The sequence below is a fragment of the Pocillopora damicornis genome, chromosome 1 (genome assembly GCF_964200805.1).
Source record: "Pocillopora damicornis chromosome 1, jaPocDami1.2, whole genome shotgun sequence".
NCBI classification, from domain to species: domain Eukaryota; kingdom Metazoa; phylum Cnidaria; class Anthozoa; order Scleractinia; family Pocilloporidae; genus Pocillopora; species Pocillopora damicornis.
The window spans coordinates 26,418,807-26,443,848 of NC_142670.1; the positions used below are offsets into that span (position 1 = coordinate 26,418,807).

Here is a 25,042-nt window from a genome sequence, read left to right on the forward strand (position 1 = left end):
ACCAGGGGCCTTAATTTACGTTATTTAAACGTGAGCAGATACGAAAATCCTCAAAGGAAAAACAAAATAGACATTCCGAGTTTTAAAGACTTTCACGCTCAGTTAGATTGCAAGCTTACGAACGGTAATAAAAATCAAACACAGCCAACACTCGTATAGTATATAAAGTTCAGAGTTCAAAAACAAAACAGAACAAAACAGAAATGATGAAAAATATAACCAAACTGGCATAACTGTTAAAACCCATACTAATCATGACGGTGTCTGAGCAAATATAATCATGCTGGAGTCCATCGCGGTTCGCTTATCATGGCGATCTACGGTCATCACAGTAAAGCAAGCCTCAGAAACTACATCGGCCGCCCTTCGAGTGAAGAAAATAAGAGCTCGCTTTGATATCCTTTCCGATGTGTTGAGTGGAAAGTCACTTCAGTCACTGCAGCCGAGTTTTGCGGCGCTGTCATCCCGAGCGATCTTCATGTTCCAGTGAATTCGGTTGTCGTTCATTTAAAAACACTCGCCTTGAACAGTTTGTTTTCTACCTTGTCGTGTGAAAAAACTCGGGTGTTTTTATGAGCCATAATTCGGCTGAAGTTCACTGAACATTTCACTTAAGCTTCAAGATTCTGTATTAAAAACATCAGGCAAAAGCCTTAAATTCGACCTGCCGAACTATTTTAGTTTGTAAACTATCGCAGATTGTGAACTTTGATGGTTTGACACTTTTGACAGCTTTTGTCTTGTACAGCCAATCAGATTATTTGAACCATTCTAACAGGGATTCTGATTGGCTTATTGAAGCGTGCTCTTGGAGAGTATAGGGCATGCTGACGACACTGTTGTTCGCTTTGGAAATAAAGTTTGTTTTGAAAATTGAAAGTAATGCATAGGGAATTTAACGGATTCTTTATTATAAAACAAATAGAGAAGCCTTGACTGTGCTCTGTTCTGTTATAAAGCACTTAGGAAGCGGCTAGAGCACTCAAGAAGTGGGGAGAAACACGAGACGTAGTCGAGTGCTTCTCACTACACTTCTTTCGTACTCTAGCCGCTTCTTGCGTGCTTTATAACAGAACAGAGCACAGTCAAGGCTACTCTATTTGTTAACAAGAAGTCTGTGGTCTCGAAATCTCTGTAATTGAATTTCTTCATGATCTTTTCTTTAAAACGTTGATGAGTGTAATCTTGGAGAAAAGAAATAAATGTGATTCAAATTCTGAATTTATAAATACCCGTGGATCCTACGACTGCAAATGTAAAGAAGGATTAACAGGAGATGGCCTGACGTGCACATTCCCTCATTCCTGCCGCAACACAAGCAGGGCTATGAGCCCTATTACTCAGCTTTCACATGCTAGTGCATGTGGCATTTAATTTATGGTTTAAAAGACTGTTAGAAATAAAGGAAAAATGTTTAGAAGCTCATGTAATCTTTTGATGTCACCCATTCCTCCAGAACTCTTAGGAGTGTTTTTGTGTTACTTTCGTCTATTTATTTTTCCATCTGCTTGTAATTCTTTATCAACATTAAAACGTAAAAATCAGAATTCAGTTTCATTTTCATTCTGTGATAAGAACAGTAACGGAAATAACTGACAAGGGCATGTTTTCTGACAAAAGGATTAATTTTCTGCAATCTGAACCTTAATTTGATCGGCGATATTCGTTACTCCTGAGCTACTTCTTGCGCCAATATTAGCAAAAACTACCAAAAGTGAGAGGTACTCAAATTCATAATTTGCCATTGGAAAGTTATTTCAAGTTCCTAGTTCATTTAAACGTCCTTTTTTAAGTTTGAAACTGTCATCGCCGAAAAAAGAAAAAAAATATTATTCTTGTGCGCCTTTCGGAAAGAAGGGAAAATCAGAGGGTACGAAATTTGCAGGTAATAGGCGCTCTCCGAACTGCGTACTTTCCCTTCTTGGTAAGGAAATGTAATTGCAAAGTTGGTGGAAATAATTTTCAATTATTTTCCTGCTGAAAAAGGGTGCATGGTATACCTGTAAAGGCCTAGTTCAAACGTCGATCTTTACGTGTACCGAACCTAACGTTTCTATTAAGTACATGTAAAGATCGACGTTTGAATCAATTAGGATCAGCAGATTTGTATTCGGATCGACAGTGCCGTTCTATCCGACTCGGCTAGTCGGATAGAACGGTAAAAGATCGGCATTGATTCATATGTTGTACTTTACATGTACCGAACTTAATGCATACATTATACAACGTTAAAATAATTATGTTTTACCCACAATTCAAGAAAGTTCGCTTACGTGCCATGCGCGAAAGCCTTCGAACCATTCAAACAATATGGCGGGAAAGGAGAAAGGCTCGTGCTCCTCTTGTTTTAAATTGATAATTGTTGCAAACATTTTCCCACCAGCCAGAATTTCTTTTCAGTCGACGACACGAACGAACTGGACGAGGAACTGTGATGTTCCTTTGGGAAATAAGCAATAATAGAAGGCAAGCCAAATTCAAAACTCGTCTTCTCCTGGCAGCAAGGTTGTTTAATGCTAACTGCATCTTGAGTCGCCTTTTTCTACCCTCCTTAATCGCATTTGCAAGAAAAAAAAAGCTCTTCATTTCCACAAGTTGTGCTTCCCGCATTTTTTTCCGCCATTTTGGTAGGCATTAACCGCCGACTACAATGGAGTTATGTTCAGTTTTGCAATTAGGATCGACTAAATTCGGATCGACGTTTGAATCAACTGCCGCTCTTAATTATTCGAGTCGACCCAAATTGCAATTAGGTTCGGTACATGTAAAGATCGACGTTTGAACTAGGCCTAAATTGTTTCTGACGGTGCCATATCTTCCCTTGAGTTCAAAGTAAAACGTAATTAAATTGCTGCGGAGGTTTCACCGCTAGGAGGAAGTGAAAGTTAGTTATTTCACGTTTTTTTTTTTCTTGTATGGGACAGCTAAGAAAAGTACAAGTTTTATAGCGCACTTGCTACGTTATTTTTTTGCTCATTAGCTCTTTTGTTTCGCTACGTCTACGGTCTACGTTCCGAAAATCCCTGGTAAAAGCAAAATGTGAGAACCCTTACTCATTGTAAGATATGAATTATTAGTTGTCTGTGCATAGTAGAAAATCGAAGCCTTGGTAATTGAATTACTTCAAAATTTTTTCCTTTAAGACGTTGATGAGTGCAGTCTGGTAGAACACAAATGCGATTCAAATGCTGAATGTAGAAATAACGTTGGATCCTACAGCTGCAAATGTAGAGAAGGATTTTCAGGAGATAGCCAAACGTGCTCAGGTGAGTATTGACTATTATCCATCAGCAATTCTACACAAAAACCGCATCGCATTCCTGTCGTAACACAAGAAGGTCTAGATATGAGTCCTTTTCTTCAACTTCTGCATGCTTGTTCATGTGCCATTCATTTTATTGTCTGAATAAAGGTAGAGCTTAGATTATAAACAGCGACCAAATTAGCTATTTGAAAATAAAAAACGTTTAGAAGCTAATGTAATCTTTTAGTGTTATCCATTCCACCAGGCCTCTCATCAATGCCTTGCTGTTATTTTCAGATATCGACGAGTGTGCTTTGATAAATAATAATTGTTCCAAGGGTGGCGCCAATTGCACAAACACTCTGGGGTCATTCAACTGCACCTGCCAAACTCAATATTTCTGGAATGGAATTGAATGTGAAGGTTTGTTTTCTGTATCTCTATATGATAAAATTTTAAAACCAATTAGAAATAGCCGTCTTTCTGGTCGTCTGTCTGGTTGTCTGAGCCTTCATTTTTTCGTCTTTCGGTGTGTCCATATGTTTATCGTTCTGCATTTCTTTTGAAGCGTTGGAATAGGCCACTTCCGAGTTCTCAGACATTAGTGATCTGGTGCCGAAATTGCGGCGTGAGAACGAGGCTAAGAGCGAAGTCGCCTCATCGGTATACTGAATAAAAAGGGGTGTGCTAATGAACAAAAAATTTCCCGAAACTCGGTGTTGGAGAGTGAAAAATTATTTGTGGGCGAGAGGTTTAGTGATCGCGGCAAAGTAAGAAAAAAAAAAGCCGAACTGTTCAATTTAAGCAGGAAAACAGATCAAACAAGCCGCTTCTACCGAAAACCGCGCAATGAACGAGAGATACTTTAAAATGCACAACTTGCTTGCACTTTTGATAATTTTTCATGCCAACTTTATTTGACCTGACTGATGATTTCCCCGTTTCGTCCCCATTTAAACGCCCTAATGGATCATCGCCAAAATTTATTTTCGATTCCGGTGTGCCTGTAATACAAGGGTGGCGGGATTCTAGCTCGTTGTAAAAAATAATTTAACGGACTGGCACTCGCCCTATAGCGAATCTATTCTTTGAAGAAAGAAGGTAATTGGAAAGTCAATGCCGAGCTGGTTCAAAATTTTCCGTATGTTTTTACACAACATCGTCGCTGTAATGTGTCAAGTGTCTTTTTATATCAAAAGAGGGTGGTAATAATGCATAAATATTCCTGACGATGAATGATGATGCAATCAAGGTCAAATTAAAATGATGCAATCAAGGTCAAATTTAAACCATGTGATTATCATTTCCCTTTTGAATTGCAATAAACTTTCCAGCCGACAGTTGTTATAACTACTCAATTCTGAGCAACCCTGAAAGAAAGAGTAGTTACATTACACCCCAAGAAACTGCAGGTTCGTGTGACAGCTCGCTAGCTGAGGGATGGTATCGTTTTGTGGGAGCTGCAGGGACAAAAATGCCAACAACGCGTGTGCCAGCATTCAGATGTGACGCAGACTGGTCAGGTTGGTTGAAAGGTGCTGAACCCACAGTGGAAGATAATGAAGTCAAAAGATTGGTCTGCTTTAGTGATCGTTCTACAGGTTGCAAATTCACGATAAATATTTTGGTGAAAAACTGTGGATCCTACTTTATCTACAAAGTGAGATCACTGACAGATTGCAATTCGCGCTACTGTGGGACGGTGGGCTAAAAAGTTAAAAAAATTAAATGTGAAGGATTTTTAAGTTCCTTTGTAAATACATCTATTGTTTTATATTCGTGTAAATTTTAACTGGCCCTGTTAGCGTGTAGTGATTCAGAATTAATGTTTATGATTTTCTCTTATTTACCGCTCTTCAAGTTGAGATTGACTAAAAGTCATTGCATTTTTGTGTCATTTCATGGTATGTTATTTTCTCGGTTGCAAGTCTCTCCCGAAGTCACAGTTCTCTTCGAAGTTTCGCTTAAACTGCTCTTCAACGTACATGCATGATTATCGATCTGGTCATATGCAGGCATTGAAAATTTAGTTTCCCTAATTTGCGTCGAAAAGACATGAAGTTACTGAATATAATCGATCGCGAAAGAAAACTTGAAGACCTCGACCTCTTACTTTACTTTTACAAATCAGAAACTAGAAAGTGTTGCAACGAGATTGCTCAGGTGACTAATTAATTTTGGCCAGCATTTAAGCAAAAAAGGATTCTAATTGGTTTAGGTGTATCGCATAGAGCGCATAATCTGAGCATAGCAATATGATCACAACAATTATTTACTGATGGTTTTTCTTAATGTCGCGATATTTCTGTGTTGTTTAAAACATTACAAAGGAAATTTTCTCTTTGAATAATGGTTCGATAACTGCTCGTTCTATTTCTTTATTTTCGAGCAAGTATTAGACCCTAACTATCTACACATACAGCGACGAAAACACTACAGATGAACCTCTGTAATACAAAAACCTAAAAGACTTAGGGAAAGTGTCCGTATGAGAGATATGTCCGTTTATCTAAGTTCAGTACAATGTAACGCTCAAGATTGAAGAGTCTATAGAAACGTGAACAGCACACTCGTGCTTCTTTTCTCTGAGTATCAAGAGACCATGATTGTCTGAGACTCAGGGTGCGTTTTCCTTATTGGAGAGGGTCTTCATCAGGAAGGTTCCTTATTACAGAGAGAATATATCAGAATTTTGATATGGATATAGAAAATTGTCGGCCGTACTTACTAGCGAGGTGTCGGTATTGCAGATGTGTCCGTAAGGAATGGTTCAACGGTACCATAAGAGCTTTTGTATTTAACAAAAAGTAAACTTTTTCTCGATATTTTTATAACATAAAAAAATTTAGGTCCCCGTGTGTTAGGTAGGTCAGTTTTTTAAGTTGTGGATTATTTCATCTGTTATCTTGATCCCTCGCTAAAAGTTCAACGTTTCAACCAATTTTTTAGAGGATTGCTAAAATGACTGAAAAAATCTTGGTGGACAAACTTAAATTTACATTCTGTCGATACAGACGAAGAAAGAAAAATGCGAAAGATTCGTTGAGAGTTACATTATACGATAAGGTAGCACCTCAATTGTGTATATAAGTTTTCTGTAAACGGTTGGAGTAGTTTGATGCATAATTTTAAGACGAACGGTAATTTCAGCAAATACTTGAGCTTGACGTACTCATTTTGACTATAAATGAAGTACAATGGTTCGCTTTCAGCTATGTTAAAAAAAAATTCAAAAAATTTGTCGATCCATGGCTCAAACTGTCTATACAGACTTTATTAGGGCCAAGAATTAAACACATACATAAAAAATAAAAATTAATTCATTAATTCCATTTTTTAACAACATAATCGAGGTAATGGTTTTGAAACGATTATGAAAAAATAAATTGATTGAAAGATATAAAAAGTGCAAGGCTTAAATGAATAAGGTGATTTTCGTAGTTTATACATTTATATGGTCATTCAAGTAGGTCATTCAATTCTGATTAAACTTTACGCTTTCTAAATACCCTAAATCTAGCAATCACCGAAATCATTTTTACGTTTAAACTTGTTTATATCATTGGATCGGTATGCATATTCTCTATGCTGATCTCTACACATTTACAATGGTATTTATATGGAGAATTTGTCCACCAATTCAGGGCTTTTCTGGTGGCGGATCATTTCCCTGATTTCATGACCTTTACGGGTGATCATTTCCCTTATTCTCATGACCTTAACGTTTGCTTCAAAGCGTTACTGTAAGGAGAAATAAGATGTCAATCACTCCTAGGGATTGAAAGGTTAAGAGAAACCGATACAGAGTAGAATTAAATATGGTATATGACTCCGGCATCTTAGCAACAGTGATGCAAACGTGTGTGAGCAATCTCAAGTTCTAACTTCAGACAAAAATTGAACGACACGAGGTTCAATTACCACTTTTTTACATCCATTTGAAATCGCCCAAAAACGGGACTTGGTTCAAATAGTTCAAATATTTTATTGATGCAGCACTGAGCCAGTTTGAAATTAAATTCATCTATTTTTGGGACGGAAAAAATAAGAGTTTTGAAAACAAAAGTTGCAAAATTCGCCATATGATACTCTTTGTATTTCATTTTCCTACAATTTGATTGGTTACTTTAAACAAACCTGGAAATCTGATTCATTGTTTTATTTTAATGTAGCCTCCTCATTGGCTGGGAACAAGATTTGATTTAAAGCAAAAAATTGTATGTGCGATTCGTAAACAAATCGCACCAATTAGAGCTAATCAGATTACAGGGACCACCAGTGATTTCAAAATGGGTGTAATAAAATGCAGTAAATGACTCATCGCAGCAATAGTGCTGCAAAGGTTTGCAAGCCATCTCAATTTCTGTTTAGAAAATGACTGTAAATGAAATGTATCGTTTTTCTTGTTCCTTTTCATCTTCATTAATAATATACATGGAAAATTACTTACTTCTGATTGGTTAAAATAAATGCAGTTTCAGGTAATTCAATGCAGAAGAGGGTTAATTCAGTGCAAAAAGAAAGGAAAAAAACAGACATTCTGATTGGCCAATAATCAAAGAAACTCACAGATAGCCAATCAAATGCGAGCCTTGAATGTCGCAACATTTAAACACGCTGAAATCTGCGATTGAAACAATGGCCGGAGTTTTAAGTGGTTTTTTTTTCGACACCGAAAAAACAATCTAGTAGCTGAAAAACAGCTCTAACAACGTAAACACTGTAAAAAGCACCGCCTTTTGGTTGTCGGCTTGGAAAAAGTGGTGATTAGAGGAGGGAATTGCCAAAATTAGGAGCCGACCCAGCTTAACATTTTGCTCGAGCGATTCTACGCCGAAATTAAGAACAAACATGGTTAAACCTCGCAAACGACGATTTCATTTCATCGAAAGTAATTCGGACACAGACTGAACAATTCCTTGAACTGTTTAGCCGGACTCTGAACTTTTTTGCGCCTTAAAGATGTGAAAACATCTTAGTATTTTATTGTTTAGATCGTACGCGATCGTACCCGAACACACAATGTCATTTGCAGGGTTTGGATGAATTATTTATGCTCTTGATGCGCGCGCTTTACTTCTGCATAATTATGATAAGCTCTCGTAGATTTTCATGTATATTATTAATACGTAATCACATGATTTTTCTCGTAATTAAGCACTTGTAAATTTCATAAATTTTTTCAAAGACCACAAATTGCACGAGCCCGTAGGGCTCGTGCAATTTTGTTAGTCTTTAAAAAATTTACTCGTGCCTATTTATTCCAAATTGCACTCAAAATCATGTGATCACATAGACCTATATATTAAATTTACTTGCAACACTGACACTACTTGAATTATTTGGATCATTACCAATATACACCCACAGCTTGCTTACTGATATAGACTGACTTAAATGACGTAATACATGAAAATCATATATGTGAACTGCGGTGAAAGAGTATGGAAAGTATGGAAGCGACCTTCGCAGTATTGAATACTACTTAAGCAGTGGTGAAATTGAGGCCTCAAAAAAAGTCAGAATGTTTCCACTAGGTGGCTGACGTCTACCATAAAAATTACTTAATGCAATGTCTAAGGGTAATTTACGCAGATGGAAATAGATCTCTAATCCATCAACGTCAACTGTCTCCGTGATACATCACACAGAGTTTTCAGTAGTTCTAAGCGTCTCTTTCATGCTAGTGACGCAGTGCACGATTTTACATTTTGGTAATTTGGCAGGAGCAATTTGGCAACATGTCTCGAATCTTGTCTCTTGGTACCTTCACTGTGCTGTGCTCTCTGATGTGTGTTGTGAAATGCGAAGAAGGTGGGTAGATTTTTTAATTGATATCAGAATAAATTTTATAACTGTTAATTTATAATGCGTTTGAAGCGGGAATAAACGAAAATAATTCATTTGGAATGTTCTATTTGACTATTACAAAAATTCCATGTTGTCAAAGTTTTCTACTTTACTATAGGAGAGTAAAATGTTAATAAATCTATTATGAGGAGATGTGAATCTTTTAAGACAGGTGGAATCTACCTCACGCAAACTGTTTTAGGCAGGCGGTTGGGATGAAAGGATCATGAAGTTTAGGCTACAAATTCGGCACAAATTCATATTGCACTCTCTTTAATTTGTTAGTATGCTTTGACGCTGAAGAAAAAACTCCCTACGTGCCGCTCACAAAATTTCATAGTATGACCATGAAATTTTGTGAGCTAAAGTGAAGCTTAATCATCCATTTTTCTCTCAGCATATTTACACAACGAAATAAATGAATAGAAAATTTAAAAAACTTCCCCCGAACATCTAATAAGTCCTTTAACTGTCGTTTTGAAAATGATTTTCGATTAGGATCATAAGCAAATTTGTAGAATTGTAAAAACGATCGAAATGTTGACACAACCTTTTTATCGGGTGAATTTCCGTCGAATACACCTAAATCTAAATATAGAGATAGCTCCTTTGAAAAAAATTTAAACGTTTTGTGGCTTCAAATTCACGGGTAAGGAATAAGTTTCGATTAAACAACGAAATATCCATCAGTTATTTAGAGACTGGAATTCTAAAGGAACACAATCATCTCGAAAGAAATAGCCGAATTTAGTTTTGTCTCCGTCTTTTTATCGTCATTATCTGTATTCTACACTGACATAACGAACTTGGAAAAACACTGGGCCTTTTATGAAAGTTGCCCAATAAATTTTTCTCCAATCTACATCCTAGATTCTAAATTGCTAGTCTCGATACTAACTTTTCGTGTCTTGAAATGCCAATTCTTCAACAAAATTTGCATCTTTCCCCTTTGACAGGTACAGAATTGAAAATTCACCTATCAATTATTTTCAAAACAAATACACTTATGCTTAAATTAAAATCAACCCCAAATGTTTGTTGAATTCTGCGAAGTAGTTGAAAACACGAGCTTAAATGATCCCATAACTCACCACTGAGATACAAAAGGCAAAAGTCTCCTAAAATAAAAACAAAAACAAAACAAAACTAAAAATTTTACATATAAATAAACTCTTTTAATAGGATAAGTGTCGATATTTATTTAAATAGAAGACAAAACAGAAAGCTTTAAGTCTCTCCTGAGAAACCATGCAGGTTACAACTGCAGCCACCTCAAAACAATACACTGCATAGTGGTACATACAACACAATCTAAGAACAGCGAACCTACGTGAGAATTTCGCAATTTTAAAGAAGTACTCTAGAAAGCTCGACAATCTTATATTCGAGATCCTTCTTGTTAAAAATGAAAAGACCAGACATTAACCTTATAGATCATTACTCAATATTGTAGTATTCAGTCATGGCTTGTAGTTGTGCTTGATCTCAAGTTCTGTTTAGAAAATGACGGTAAATTAAATTTATCGTTTTTCTTGTTGCTTTTTTCTTCAGTTATATTCTAACTTTACTTGCAACACTGAAACTACTGGAGCAATGAGAATCAATTGAAAAGTCACCATAATAAAACTTCTAACATTAATACCAATATACACCCACAGCTGGCTTACTGATTTACACCGGCATAAATGACTAAATATATGAAAATCATATATGTGAACTGCGGTGAAAGAAATAAGTATGGAAGCGACCTTCGCAATATTGAACTTAAGCAGTTGTGAAATTAAGGTCAGAATATCTCCATAAGGTGTCTGACGTCTACCATTGCAATTACTTAATGCAATGCCTAAAGTTAATTTACGTAGATGGAAATAGATCTCTAATTCAACAACGTTAATTGTCTCCGTGGAACACTACACTGGGTCTTTAGAAGCTCCAGGCGAAAAGCGTCTTGCATGTAAGTAACGCGGTGCACGATTTTACATTTTGGTAATTTGGCAGGAGTAGTTTTGCAATGTCTCACATCGTGTCACTCGGTGCCTTCACTGTGCTGTGCTCTCTGATGTGCGCTATGAAGTGCGAAGAAGGTGGGTAGATTTTTTAATCAGTATAAGGGGAAAATTTTTAAAACTGTTATTTTATAATGTGTTTGAAGTGGGAATAAACAAAAGCAATTCATTACGAGTGTTCTATTGCGACTGTTAAAAAAATTCCAAGGTTTTCAAAAGGTTCTACCTTCTTATAGAAGAATATAATGTTTATAAAGCTATTATGAGGAGACTTTAATCTTCAAAGACAGGTGGGATCTACCTCACGCAAGTTTTTTTAAGCAGGCGGTTGGGATAAAAGGATCATGAACTTAAGGCTATAAATTCGGCACAAACTCATGCTGCACTCTCTTTAATTTGTTAGTATGCTTTAAAGCTGAAGAAAAAACCCCCTACGTGCCGCTATTATTATGAGTATGACTGAAATTTAGTGAGCTAAAGTGAAGCTTAATCATCCATTTTTCTCTCAGCATATTTACACAAGAAAATAAATATTTAGAAAATTTCAAAAACTTCCCCCGAAAATTTTATTCGTCCTTTAACTGCCGTTTTGAAAACGATTATCGATTAGCATTAGAAGCAAATATGTAGAGTTGTAAAAACAGTCGAAATGTCGACACAACGTTTTTATCGCGTGAACTTTCGTTGAATACACCTAAATATAAATTTGGAGATAGCTCCTTCTGAAAGAAATTAAATCGTTTTATGGCTTCAAATTCACGGGTAAGGAATTAGTTTCAATAAAACAATGTAATGTCGTCTAGTTATCTAAAGACTGGAATTCAAAAGGAACACAATCATCTCGAAAGAAATAGCCGAATTTAGTTTTGTTTCATCTTTTTATCATCATTATCTGTATTCTACACTGACATAATGAAATTGGAAAAACACTTGGACTTTCATGAAAGCTGCCGTTTAAATTTTTTTCAAATCTACATCCTAGATCTTAGATCCTAAATTGTTCGTCTCGATACCAACTTTTCGTGTTTTAAAATATCAATTCTTCAACAAAATTTGCATCTTTTCCCTTTGACAGGTACAGAACTGAAAATTCACCTATCAATTATTTACAAAAAAATACACTTATGCCCTAATTGAAATCAGCCCCATGTCAAAAGTTTGGTGACTTCTACGAAGTAGTTGAAAACACGAGCCCAAATTATCCCATAACTCATCAGATACAAGAGGCGACGCTTTAAGGACAGACGTAAAAATTATAAAATGAAACGAATCTTTTTCAAGGCAACGTCTATCGCAATCCTGCTTGTTTGAGTCTCTGAAAATAAAAAGAAAAAAAAAGAAAAACATAACACAACAAAACTATAAATCCCCCCCCCCCCCCCAAACATATCAATAAACTCTTTCAATGGGATAAGTTTCGATATCTATTTGAAAAGAAGACAAAACAGAAAGCTCTAAGCCTCTCCTGGGAAACCATACAGGTTACACCTGCAGCCACTTCCAAAACAACACACTGCATAGTGGTACATATAACACAATCTAAGAACAGCGAACCTAGTGAGAATTTCGCAATTCTAAAGATGTGCCCTAGAAAGCTCAACTATCTTATATTCGAGATCCTCCTTATAAAAAAGAAAAGACCAGACATTAAACTTACAGAACATTACTCAATATCGTAGTATCAGTAGTGGCTTGTAGTTTTGATTGATTCTAGGTTAACTTTACCAATTCATGTAGGACCATAAAGTCTAGGGAGGGCCATCCACCCTCTTTAAGTTTAGGCAACGACATGATTTGGAGTGCAATTTGGTGTAAATAAGTACGAGTATATTTTTCAAAGACAACAAAATTGCACGAGCCCGTAGGGAAAGTGCAATTTTTTGTCTGAAAAATTCACAAGTACTTATTTCAACAAATTGCAGGGGGAATTACGTTATTACTTGTTACAATGTACATGAAAAAACACTGCAGAAGGTCAAGACAGACGAAATTTTAAGAGTGTGCGCGAACTATTTGTATTTTGGCCTCGTGTTACAATTATGCACCTGCGTTATGACTTTGCATTCGTTTTACATGAAAATGCACTCGTTTTCAGCCAATCAGAAGCGCATAATTTTTTCATGTACATTATTAATAAAGTTATTTATTTATAAAACTTACCCAGACTCCATTCGGGCAGAATTATTTGTATGAATACAAAGCACACTTTTAAGCTTTGTTCTCATTAAAGAAATCATTTATGTACCTTAACATTTCTGTATGTATTTACATATAGTACATCAATTATGCCAATCCCTTTCAATTTTGACAATGATAACAAGATGTAATCGAAACGTCATGTTATGCTTTTTTCGTTGATTTAAGTTTCGTACACTCTTTGTATTACGTTGATTGCAGTTTCCTTTACCAATTTCCCTACCTCCATCCCTTCCCTATTATTTACCTCTACCACTAAATCCAGTGTCCTTGTCAAATAGAGCATTCCCTTATAACCACTGGTATTATGTTCTTCCTATCGGAAAATATCTTTCTTTTCTGTAGACCAATGTCGTCAACTGGAGTTCACAGCTGCCCTTGCATTTAGAGGAAAACGGCTGCTTAACCACAAGATAAAAGAAGTTGACAATGTCGCAAAGGACTTCTGTGGAGCATTGTGTTTCGTGGAACCCAGTTGTGTCAGCTATAATATATTAGTATCCAATGATTCTCCCTCGATCAACAAATGCGAGATGAATAACGCTACACATTTTGAACACCTGAGTGATCTGGTGTCATTTTTCAACAGCACCTATCGTGGATCCAAGGTGTGTTTATAGATGTAATGATCGGGACAATGAAGGTCTTCTTTTGGCCTGTCCTTATGTCTTTGTCACAATTCAATTTTTTACTGGTTTATTAAGGAATTTTTTTTTTATTTTGACTGTAAATGTACAAAAACCATATATGTGAACCGCGGTTAAAGAAATAAATTTGAAAGGGAGCTTCGCATTAATGAACACTACTTAAATTCAGGCCTGCACGGGATTTGAACCCATGACCTTTGCGATATCGGTGCAGCGCTCTACCAACTGAGCTTACAGTTCACATGTATGATTTTGATATATTTACCGTCATTCATTCTTCCCTTCACGAGTTTATTTGGAACCAACATAATGACCAGCTCCCACTTGGTATACAAGACAGTTAGGTTAAATACTTTAAACTATCATTGTCTGCAATTAACGCGATTGGTACGGAGACGTAGCTTACAAAATAATGCTTATCATTATCTCACCGAAGTTTCGATATTTACCGAACGTCAAAGATATGTTTATACGCATGACTAAATTTTATTCTTGATTAAATTCGATTGCCCTTTGAATACGGAGAGTATGGTATTAGTAAACACAGTTTGAGCACCGGATGAAAAAAACACGTCTTGAGCTGCTGTGATTTTCATTCCTAGTCTACGAGTTTATTTCAATTATTTGCCTTTCCTTGATTAGCTTTTAATCACTTGTGACCGATCTATTCACAAAGCAAGTGCATGTATATTTCATTTTTTTTGTTATAAAAAAAGCATGTGCGGTTTAAGTTACCTGGAAGTATTGCCGACACTTCATTATCATTTTACACCGCCGTTGTCTCATTTATCTGCCCTCACATGTCCATGTACCTCCTTACCCTCCCCTCCCCGCCTCGTAAGTTGTATAGACATATCCTTGACTTGGCCTTTTTTGCTTCTTGGTAAAGAACGCTTGCATAAAGAAGCAATGCCCGAGTAATGCGATCTGCCAAGCTGGTTTTTCCAGTGAGGGATATAGATTTGTCTGCGTACCGGGTTACACCGGTAAAGATTGCACAGAAGGTGAGGCAGATATATGTTTTCAATATCTAAGAGTTAGCAGTCACTCAACTATTAGGAAAGTCAGTGACCATTTGTTTTATTTAAAGTCTTTAGTACTCTCCTCGTGCATTTATTTTCTGGTTGAAGATAAAGAAGGACCAGCAGTAAACTGAGAGAAAAACCTGAGGAAACGTTAGGAGAGGGGGGAGGGGGGGGGAGGGTAGGCTTCAGGTGGAAAAACATTTACCAAGAAGAGAAAAACCTTATTGCCGCTTCTCGCAATGGAGACCTCGATAAACCCTCGCTGCAACGCATTCCATCCAGTAACTCGACGCGTTTACTGTTTCTAACGGTGCGACATCTTCCCTTGAGTTCAAAGTAAAACGTGATTACATTGCTGCGGAGGTTTCCCCACAAAAAGGACGTAAAAGTTGGCAATTTCACGTTTTTTTTCCTTGTATGGGACAGCTAAGAAAAGTGCTGCGTTATTTTTTTTTCTCATCAGCTCTTTTGTTTCGCTAGGTCTACGGTCTACGTTCTGTACGTCCCTGGTAAAAATAAAATATACAGACCCTCAATTATTGTAAAATATGAATTACTAGTTCTCTGTGCATGGTAGAAAATCGAAACCTGGTATTTGAATTACTTCAAAATTTTTTCTTTAAGACGTTGATGAGTGCAGTATGGGAGAACACAAATGTGATTCAAATGCTGAATGTAAAAATACCTTTGGATCCTACAGCTGCAAATGTAACGAAGGATTTTTAGGAGATGGCCAAGCGTGCGCAGGTGCGTGTTGACTATTATCCATCATCAATTTTATTCAAAAGCCGCACCACATTCCTGTCGTGACACAAAAAGGTCTATATATGAGTCCTTTTCTTCAACTTCCGCATGCTTGAGCATGTGCCATTTATTTTATCGTTTGAATGACAAATAAAGCTTAGATTATAAACAGCGACGAAATTAGCTATTTGGAAATAAAAAAAATACCTAGAAGCTTATGTAATCTTTTAGTGTTATCCATTCGACCTTACCTCTTATTAATGTCTTTCTATTATTTTCAGAAATCGACGAGTGTGCTTTGGATGATAATGATTGTACCAAGGGTAGCGCCAATTGTACAAACACCGTGGGGTCATTCAACTGCACCTGCCAAACTAAATATATCTGGAATGGAATTGAATGTGAAGGTTTGTTTTCTGTTCCTCTATCTTATTCTATGGGAATAGCATTTCATGGAGTTTCATTGATAAAATTTTTAAACCATTTAGAAATAACCGTCTGTCTAGCTGTCTGTCTGGTTGTCTGAGCCTTCATTTTACGTATGTTTGTGTGTCCATATGTTCGTCATTCTGCATTTCCTTTGAAACGTTGAAATAGGTCGCTTCCGAGTTCTCGGACTTCAGTGACCTGGTGCCGAAATTACGGCGTGAGAACGAGGTTAAGTGCGAAGTCGCCCTCATCATTTGCCCGTTTAGCCCTCGTTTAAAACGCCTTAATCTACTTATGGGTCATGACCAAAACTCATTTCGATTCGCGTGTGCCTTCAATACATGCATGGGTGGCGGGATTCTCGTTATAAAAATTAATGTAGGGGACTGGCCCTCGCCCTATGGCGAATCTATTCTATTCGATGATGGTAATTGGAAATTCAATACCGAGCTGGTTCAAAATTTTCCGTATGTTTTACACAACATCGTCGCTGTAATGTGTCATGTACCTGTTTATATTAGTAAAGGGCGGTAATAATGCATGACAATCTTAACGATGAATGATGATGATTTCTTGCAATGAAAGTCAAATTTAAAAAAAATGTGATTAGCATTTACTTTTTGAATTACAATTTACTTTCCAGCTGACGGTTGTTATAACTACTCAACTCTGAGCGACGCTGACAGAAAGAATACTTACGATACACCCCCCAATAGTGAAGGTGTGTGTGACAGCTCGCTACCTGAGGGATGGTATCGTTTTAAGGGAGATGCAGGGAAAAAAATACCAACAACGCCAGTGGATGGTTACCACTGTAATACAGCCTACCCAGGCTGGTTGAGAGGTGATGAACCTACAGTGGGAGATGGTGAAGTATCTAGGACGGTCTGTTTCACCAGAGGTGGTAACACTTGCAAGAATTCAGTTGCAATCACAATGAAAAACTGTGGATCCTACTTTATCTACAAACTGGTTCCACCTCCGGCTTGTAGTTATCGCTACTGTGGCACAGACTAAGCATGAAGCAGATGAACGGGAAAAAAGTTGAAAGTGAAAAACTCAGTGGGCATGATTTTTTGTATTTAATTCTTCTAAAATTTAAGCTGATTCTGTTGCATTGCCATGTGCAGTAACTTCAAAATGAATACTCGTGATATACTCCAATTTACCACTATTTATGCTGATGTAGACTACAACACATTGCATAAACCATTAGTTCAATGCTGTATGTTATTATCGTTTTTGCCAGCCCGGCCGAAGTCATATATCTCTTTAGACTTTCGCCTAAGCTGCTTTTAACGTACATGGTTATATATGGTTATTTGCCTGCACTGAAAATGAACTTGAGCTAATTTGCGTTAAAAAAAACATGATCAACGTGACCGAATCGTACACGAAAGAAGACGCGAAGACCTCGGCATTTATATTCCATTTAAGAGAAAAAGACGTCAGAGGGGATTGTGAAGAGATTGCTTTGATATAAATAAGTGTTTTTATCCAGTATTTAAAAGGCAAAAAGACTGTACTTTTGGCATCGTATGTGCTACACAAAAGAGCACCTAAAAATGTCCCTGAACAACAATCCTTCACTGTTGGTGCCTCTGGCGAGATAATTCTGCTTTGTTAAGACCTTTAGCGAGAAAATAGTTTTCACTGACTTAGGCTATTACAGTTCCAACGTGAAAACTGCTGATATAATCTTATTTTTCTGTTTGAAGATTGTTAGCTTAGAAATATGGGAAAAAGTCACGACATCACATAAAAAAAATTGAAAAAAAAATTAAACAAAGGTTTAATAACTACTTGTTCCTTCTTTTCATTTTCGAGCTAGTTAAAGACCCCAACTGTTATAATTACTGCGCCGAAAAACAGCAGTCGAAACACTGTAATACAAAAACCCAATGGACAAAGCAAAATTTCCAAATAAGAGATTTGTCCATTGCGTTCATTACGGTAAAGTCACTCAGATTGAACGTCGGTAGAAACATGAACAGGTATGCGCTTCTTATCACATGAATGTCAGATAAATGTGAAGACAACATAAATGTCTGAGATTTAGAGGATCCGTATAAAACCGATTTTTTTCTAACAAAACATACATGTAAGTATTTTTATAGCATGAAAAGTATGAGTCATCACATGTATGGCAAGTCTCTTTTTTCGATTCTATGTATTTGGGTTTTTTCTGCTATCCTAACCCCTCTCCTATAAGTAAAATGTTTCAAACAGTTTTCCAAAGGAATGCTGAGATGTCGAATACTGCAGCTTACGTGAATAAAGATCGTAGCGGACAAAGCTAAACTTGAGCGAGATTCCCTCTGTTTTACGTAAGGAAAAAATGCAATCGGCCAGTTGACATGTACATTAAAATAACACCTCACATGCGTATATCTTCAATTCTTCGTATGCGGTTGGAGTATTTTGAGGCATAATTTTTAAGACCCACGGGGATTTCAACGAACGCAGGAACTTGGCTTGCATGCTCATTTCGAGCATGCATTTCATTTCACGATAACATTTCGCTTTGTTAAAGAATACAAATGTTATGTTAAAGAATACAAAAACTAATTTAATCTATGGCTCAAATAATTTATTTAGACTTTATCTGGATAAAACATTAAACACATACCACATACTTTTAATCTTGAAGGCCCTGTTTATGTAAGTTCAGGCTGTATTTCAGCATTGAATGGGTCAAAAAACCACAATTTAAGTAAGTAAAATGCGTTATTTCTCTTTATTATAACAGTTTTCAGACAAAACTTGTCTGAAAGACAAAACTAAATGTAGTGGAAGACTCATCGAGGTAAAAGTGTTACAAACATTTCAGTACCACCTTTAATTCTAGAAAAATGGTGACTGCATCTTTTTTTTCTTCATTTGTACAAAATTAACAATGATAAAGGGACAGAGAGGAGCCCTATTCAGTTTGTAATCATACGAGTGATAACAAAATCGAACGATTACGCAGCGGAAGTCCCATTTTTTATCACGAGTATGATTACAGACTGAGTTGGACGACACGAAGTTTTATTATCCATTAATCAAAAACATTATAATTTCCGAGAAAAGGAGAATAACCAAGTTATCAAAGAAAGGAAAAATTTTATTTAAAAGATCAACAAAGGAGGCGTAAATTAATCAATGGTTGTGACTGGATGATCTAAACTACACCTTTGAAAGTGATTGGATTGTTGAACTATCCCATAACAATTTGGCAAGTAAATTAGTGGAAATATGAATTTTCCCAACCAATCACAATCGAGGGAAATGTAATTTTTATAATTAAAACATTTACATCACTAACATAACTTACAATGCTAACACTACCTAAATAATGAGGATTACTCAATAAACAGGCCAAACTTATACTACCAACTTGAAATTAATACCTAACTTAAAAGCATAGCTTGCTTATTAACACTCACTGATTTACATACATTATTTTCACAAACATCTATTTTACCTGGTGTGCCAGATGTAAAATTTTCAAAACCTTACAATGGCAACACCGCTAACCAAAAAATTCAAATAAACGAATAAGACTTAGAAATAGAATAAAACAGCAGCATAACTGGAGATTTATGTATTTGTGACCTAACACTACACATGTTTATGTTAGTAAAAGCTATATACAATACTAACTAATAAAAATCATTAACTTTTCCCAAATTTTCTGAAACGTGTGTGACGATTTGCTAGCAATATCAAAATCGTTGAATTTTTCAGTTTCCTTTCAATACAATAAGAAAGGTTTGGAAATTCACATCGTCAGCGCACTTGCTTGTGCAGAAAACGTAACATTTTACGACTAAAATGGAAATGTTTACCGCCTGTCACCCATACAAGATTTTATTGTACCGATAGTGTCACAAAGGGTACTCGTTGCTCTGAGAATGTAGGTAAAAGAAGAGAATGAGTGCAATGCTCGCAGTGCTAAATGTAGCAGAAACGTAACGTAAGGATATGTATTCATTTTTGCGTCCTAGTAATAAAACTCCACCGACATGGAGGTTACTAATGGTGGATATTTACTGAGCCGTGAAGCTTCAAGGTGAATATCCACCACAAGCCACCGACACTGAGGTGAATAGTAGTTTTAATGTATAATAAGGCCTGAAAAAAATTCAGATCTGTACAAGATTTGAACCCATGACCTCTGCGATACGTTGCAGTGCTCTACCAACCTAGCTAACAAGCCAACTGGGAGCTAGTCATTATGTTGGTTCCAAAAAAAACCCGTGAAGTGATTAATAAATGACTGTAAATATATAAAAATCATATATGCGAACTGCGGAGATAGAAATGCATATGGATTAGTTCAAATCCCGTACAGGCCTGAAATTTTTTCCGGCGTTATTTTCACTGTTGCTTAAGTAGTGTACATTACTGCGAAGGTCACTTTAAAATTCATACTCCTGGTTGCCGCAGCCATAGGTTTTTTGAAATTCCCTAATAATATAAAAGTACCCTGACCAGCTGAGGTAACAGGTTCACCTATCAGTCCTCATAATGGCTTCTAATCTCCCCCAACATAGCCATATTCTCTATCTATGCTTTCAGCAAATCACTCACAGTGTGCGTCAATTATAATGGTTCCTTCCACAAAATCATTTAGTTTTAATTTCCTGTCAACTCTTTTTGCTTCATAAAGGTGACACGTAATACCACAATTTTTGTGCTCACCTTCTAATTGTGGTGGCAAGATGCGCCAGTTGAATGACCAGCTGCTTAGTTTCTTAGGTCCTTTAAATTTTGTTTTATTACTGCTCTAGCTGTCATTTTCAATTCCAAGACCTTTCAGATTCTCGTAAGAGCCTGGAAATGTGATTGATGTCACTATATTCAAGAAATTTTCTCCTATCGTTGCGCTTTTCCCGTGCGACGTGGAAGTCACCTCACGCGTAACAGGGAGGGAACTTTTTTAAAACCTCTTTCTTCGTAAGTCTTCGAAGCATTAAAAACCGTCAGAATACTATGTCGATTCCGTGGACAACGAGGCGGACAACTGGAAAGTTCTTCCCGTTTTTCTACATCGTTTTCTTCATCGAAATTTAAAGTTTCAGCAAATGTAGTCGATGTGCACAAAACCCCTTCTGTCTCATCAAATATTCAAGTTCACACCTATGATGTCATCATGGAAACAATTCCTAATGCTTTTTCGCCTTATCCTTCTACCTCATCGAGCGGCAGGTCGACGTTTGAGTCTACAACCATAAACGTAGCTTGTATGCCTCGAGGTCAACCTTTTAGTAGTTCTGCCCGGCGTAATTGTGCAACATCAAAGCTCAAGATCGTCCACTTGAACATTCGTTCCCTCCGTAGTCCATCGCATTTTATTGAGCTCAGGGATAGGGCTGCAGCGAATAAAACCGATGTGATTACCATCTCTGAAACTTGGCCGAATACCACCGTAACCAACCCTGAGGTTAGCATTGACGGCTATAAGCTCTACAGACAGGAACGGTTACGTAAACGCGGCAGGGGAGTCTGTGGTTATATTCGCAAAGGCATTACAGTCATAGTACTGAAGGGCATTTCCCATTTATCTGATAATTATTTCCACCAGTTTTGGCTAAAACTGCCATACAGGAAATTGCGATCAGTCGTGATTTGCATATCCTACAGACCGCCTGATTGTCCGTTCTCCTGTTTTGAAAAGTTGCTGAAACCGAGTTACATTCAAGCACTTACCATGAACAAGCCCATTACAGTCTTAGGAGACCTTAACTGTAACGTCTTAAAGGAGAGCCCAGAGAGAAAAGCTTTGTCTAATTTCTTGTCTGAGACTAGCCTGAAGCAGATAATTACAACACCAACAAGGATAACAGACAGCTGCGAACCTCTGATTGATGTTAATTTAGTCTTATCTCCTGACCTCGTCCATGCGCGTGGCGTTACTAACACTCCTATTAGTGATCACTTACCTGTGTACGTGGAGTTAAAGCTGAAACTCCCTAAACCTCTGCCATGTTATATCTCAACAAGGAGTTACAAGCATTATAACCCCGGTCTGTTTACTGCAGACCTGGTTTCTTTCGATTTTTTCAGAGGAAGAAATAAATTTCAAACTTGCAACGTTTAATGTCACTTTTCTTTCCACACTGGACGCTCATGCACCAAGTCGATCAGAATTCGCAGTCGTCCCTGCCCTTACATAACACCTGAAATTAAGGATCAGATAACCTTTAGAGATCAGCTCTTGTGTCGTTATCGACAAAGCCGATATGCAGACGCCTGAAAGGCCTTCAAGGAAGCCCGGAGATGTGTGAAACGACTTCTTAAGAAGGCCGAGTGTGACCACATCCGCACAGAAGTCCAGTCACACAAAGATAACCCTGGATCTCTGGGGAAAATAATCAATACTTGTATTCCATCTATCAAAAAAGAAACTCCAGTCTATAGTAGAGACACTGAGCTAGTTACTAACGATTTCAACCAATTTTTCTCCTTTGTTGGGAGAAACGCTGCTCAAACTGCTGCACAGTTGGCCATAGACAACAACATCAATATTTCAGACACATGCCTAATTTCACCACCAACGACTAGAAACTCATCCGAGGAACTCTTTAATTTCACCCCTGTTACCTGTTACGCAGGTCAAACATATTGTATCATCTATGCCTTCTAATAAGTTTCCAGGCCCCGACAAAGTCAGCATGCGCCTCATCAAAGACTGCCTTCCCGTTCTCCTCGGCCCGTTGACAGACACCATCAACCGTTCTTTCGCAACTTCTACATTTCCAAACTCCTGGAAAGCGTCTGAGGTCATGCCACTACTGAAAGACGGAGATCACGAGGAGCCATCAAATAATCACCCCTTTCGATGCTTACCGTTGCTTCAAAGATCTGCGAGAAGGTAGCACTTCAACAGTTCAGCAATTATTTACAACGTAACGGCCTCCTTAATAAACATAATAGTGGTAATCGTAAATACCACCCTATAGAGACTCTTAATATTGTGATCAGCGACTTCTTATTAGATGCTATGGACAATAAGAGACTGTCAGCCCTGATACTATTACATCTATCGAAAGCTTTTGACAATATTAGCCATTCTATATTATTACAGAAGCTGAGCCTTGTTTCCGCCGACAAAACCACGAAATGGTTTGAGAGTTACCTGACTGACAGAACTCAGGTGGTCCATATTAGCACATCTACATCTACACTCCTCCCTATCACCCATGGCGTACCACAAGGCGCCATACTGTCACCACTTTTGTTTTTTATTTATCTCAGTGATCTTCGTCTCGCTCCACAAGTATGCAATCTCGATTCCTACTTAAACGACTCTAAGATCTTCCTATCAATTCCAGTCAAATATGCCGAATCTGCAGAACGTGTTCTTGAAGAAGATTTAAGACTAGTGACTGCCTAGTGCTGTAAAAATCAACCATTAATCAACCCTGAAAAGACCAAGTTCCTTATGGTCGGGACCCAATAACTACTAACGAAATCACGATCTCTTTCTTGGGGAAAGAGATCACACCTGTTTCCAATGCCAAGGATCTCGGAATAATTCTAGATAACAACTTAACCTATGATCAACACATCCACCAAACATCAAGAAGCTTCAAGCTGTTCAGAATTTCGCGTGTAGAATCATCACAAAAAAAAGGAATTTGAGCACATAACACCAGCGTTACGCGAGATCAAATGACTACTGGTAAATGAGCATCTCCACTACAGAAACACTGTAATGACGTTTAGGTGCGTGAAGGGCCTGGCCCCCACATACTTGCGTGAGTCTCTCCGAAGACGCAAGTCTATTCACCATCATAACACTAGAAAAAATGAATCCCTTGATATTCCTCAAAGCAAGACAAAGTCAGGCCAGCGATGTTTCTTCCATAGAGCAGTCAACATTTGGAACAATTTAGACAAAGACTTTAAACAGTTATCTTTGACATAATTTAAAAAAAGTTGAAAACGCACATGCCAGAGAATTATTTCAATTGACCGCTTTTTATAATTTTATTAATTTTTTATTACAATGTTCTTTGCTGTTTAGTATTGGGAATACTGATAAAGTATGGGGAATACTTATAAAGTATGTAATGGAATGTAGTTGTGTTTTGTAAACAGACCCTTCCACGATATAAGGCAGGATGTAGTACCTTCAACACGTGGTTGATGCCATCTCTGCATGGTTGAGGTGCATGTTGCTGAACGGTATTCATCTGCCTCAAGTTGCAGTTCTGTGACACTTTTACAGTTATAAAGAGTGTAATTGTACACCTTTCACATCAAAGCTAGAACGTGTTTGCAAAATCCGGATCTCCAGGAAGTATACGAGGGGCCACAATTTGCAAAAACAACCTCTCTAGAAATTATACATAGAGCAACATTTAAATTCTGAGGACTTTCGTTCGTTTTAAAGCTATGAAAGTACTATTTTATTTATTTTATTTAATGGATTTGTACAAGCACAAGTACAGGTGCGTAACAATAGGACATAAGTCCCCTACTTGGTTAATACACCCACACCCAGCTCCGTAAAAATATCCCGGAAAGAAATATCCCGAAAAGAGATCCCTTCCCTGATCCGACTAAATTACAATTCAAATAATCTTAATCACACATAACATTCTAAAGTATAAAAATTAACAACTTGACTTAACTTAACTTAGCTTAACGAGTACAGACAGAAGAAGTATTTACACGGCGACACTTAGGACAAATTAATTTAAAAGAACGAAAATTGTCACCATCAAAAGCATTCCACAGTCTAGTAAAATAAAACGACTTGAGTTTACTTTTAAAAGAGCTTATAGTGTCTGAATCCTTGATATTTTGAAGTAAACTGCTCCACATCAAAGTTATTCTGTTGAAGTAAAAGTCTCGAAAGGAAGACGTACGAGAGGCATTTAACTTTAAATGCAGCCCTGATGAAGCACA

At 37.2% G+C, this 25,042-nt stretch overlaps 1 protein-coding gene across 1 annotated transcript; it reads left to right on the plus strand.

Moving 5' to 3' along the window:
- The first annotated feature begins 8,985 nt into the window (after positions 1-8,985).
- Positions 8,986-17,425, plus strand: LOC149052996 (uromodulin-like). Its single transcript, XM_089213006.1, has 6 exons — positions 8,986-9,058; positions 13,642-13,904; positions 14,833-14,947; positions 15,593-15,715; positions 15,994-16,119; positions 16,785-17,425. Exons 1-6 carry the CDS (start codon positions 8,986-8,988, stop codon positions 17,156-17,158), a joined length of 1,074 nt encoding a protein of 357 aa, XP_089069132.1. The 3' UTR covers positions 17,159-17,425.
- The last annotated feature ends 7,617 nt before the right edge of the window (positions 17,426-25,042 follow it).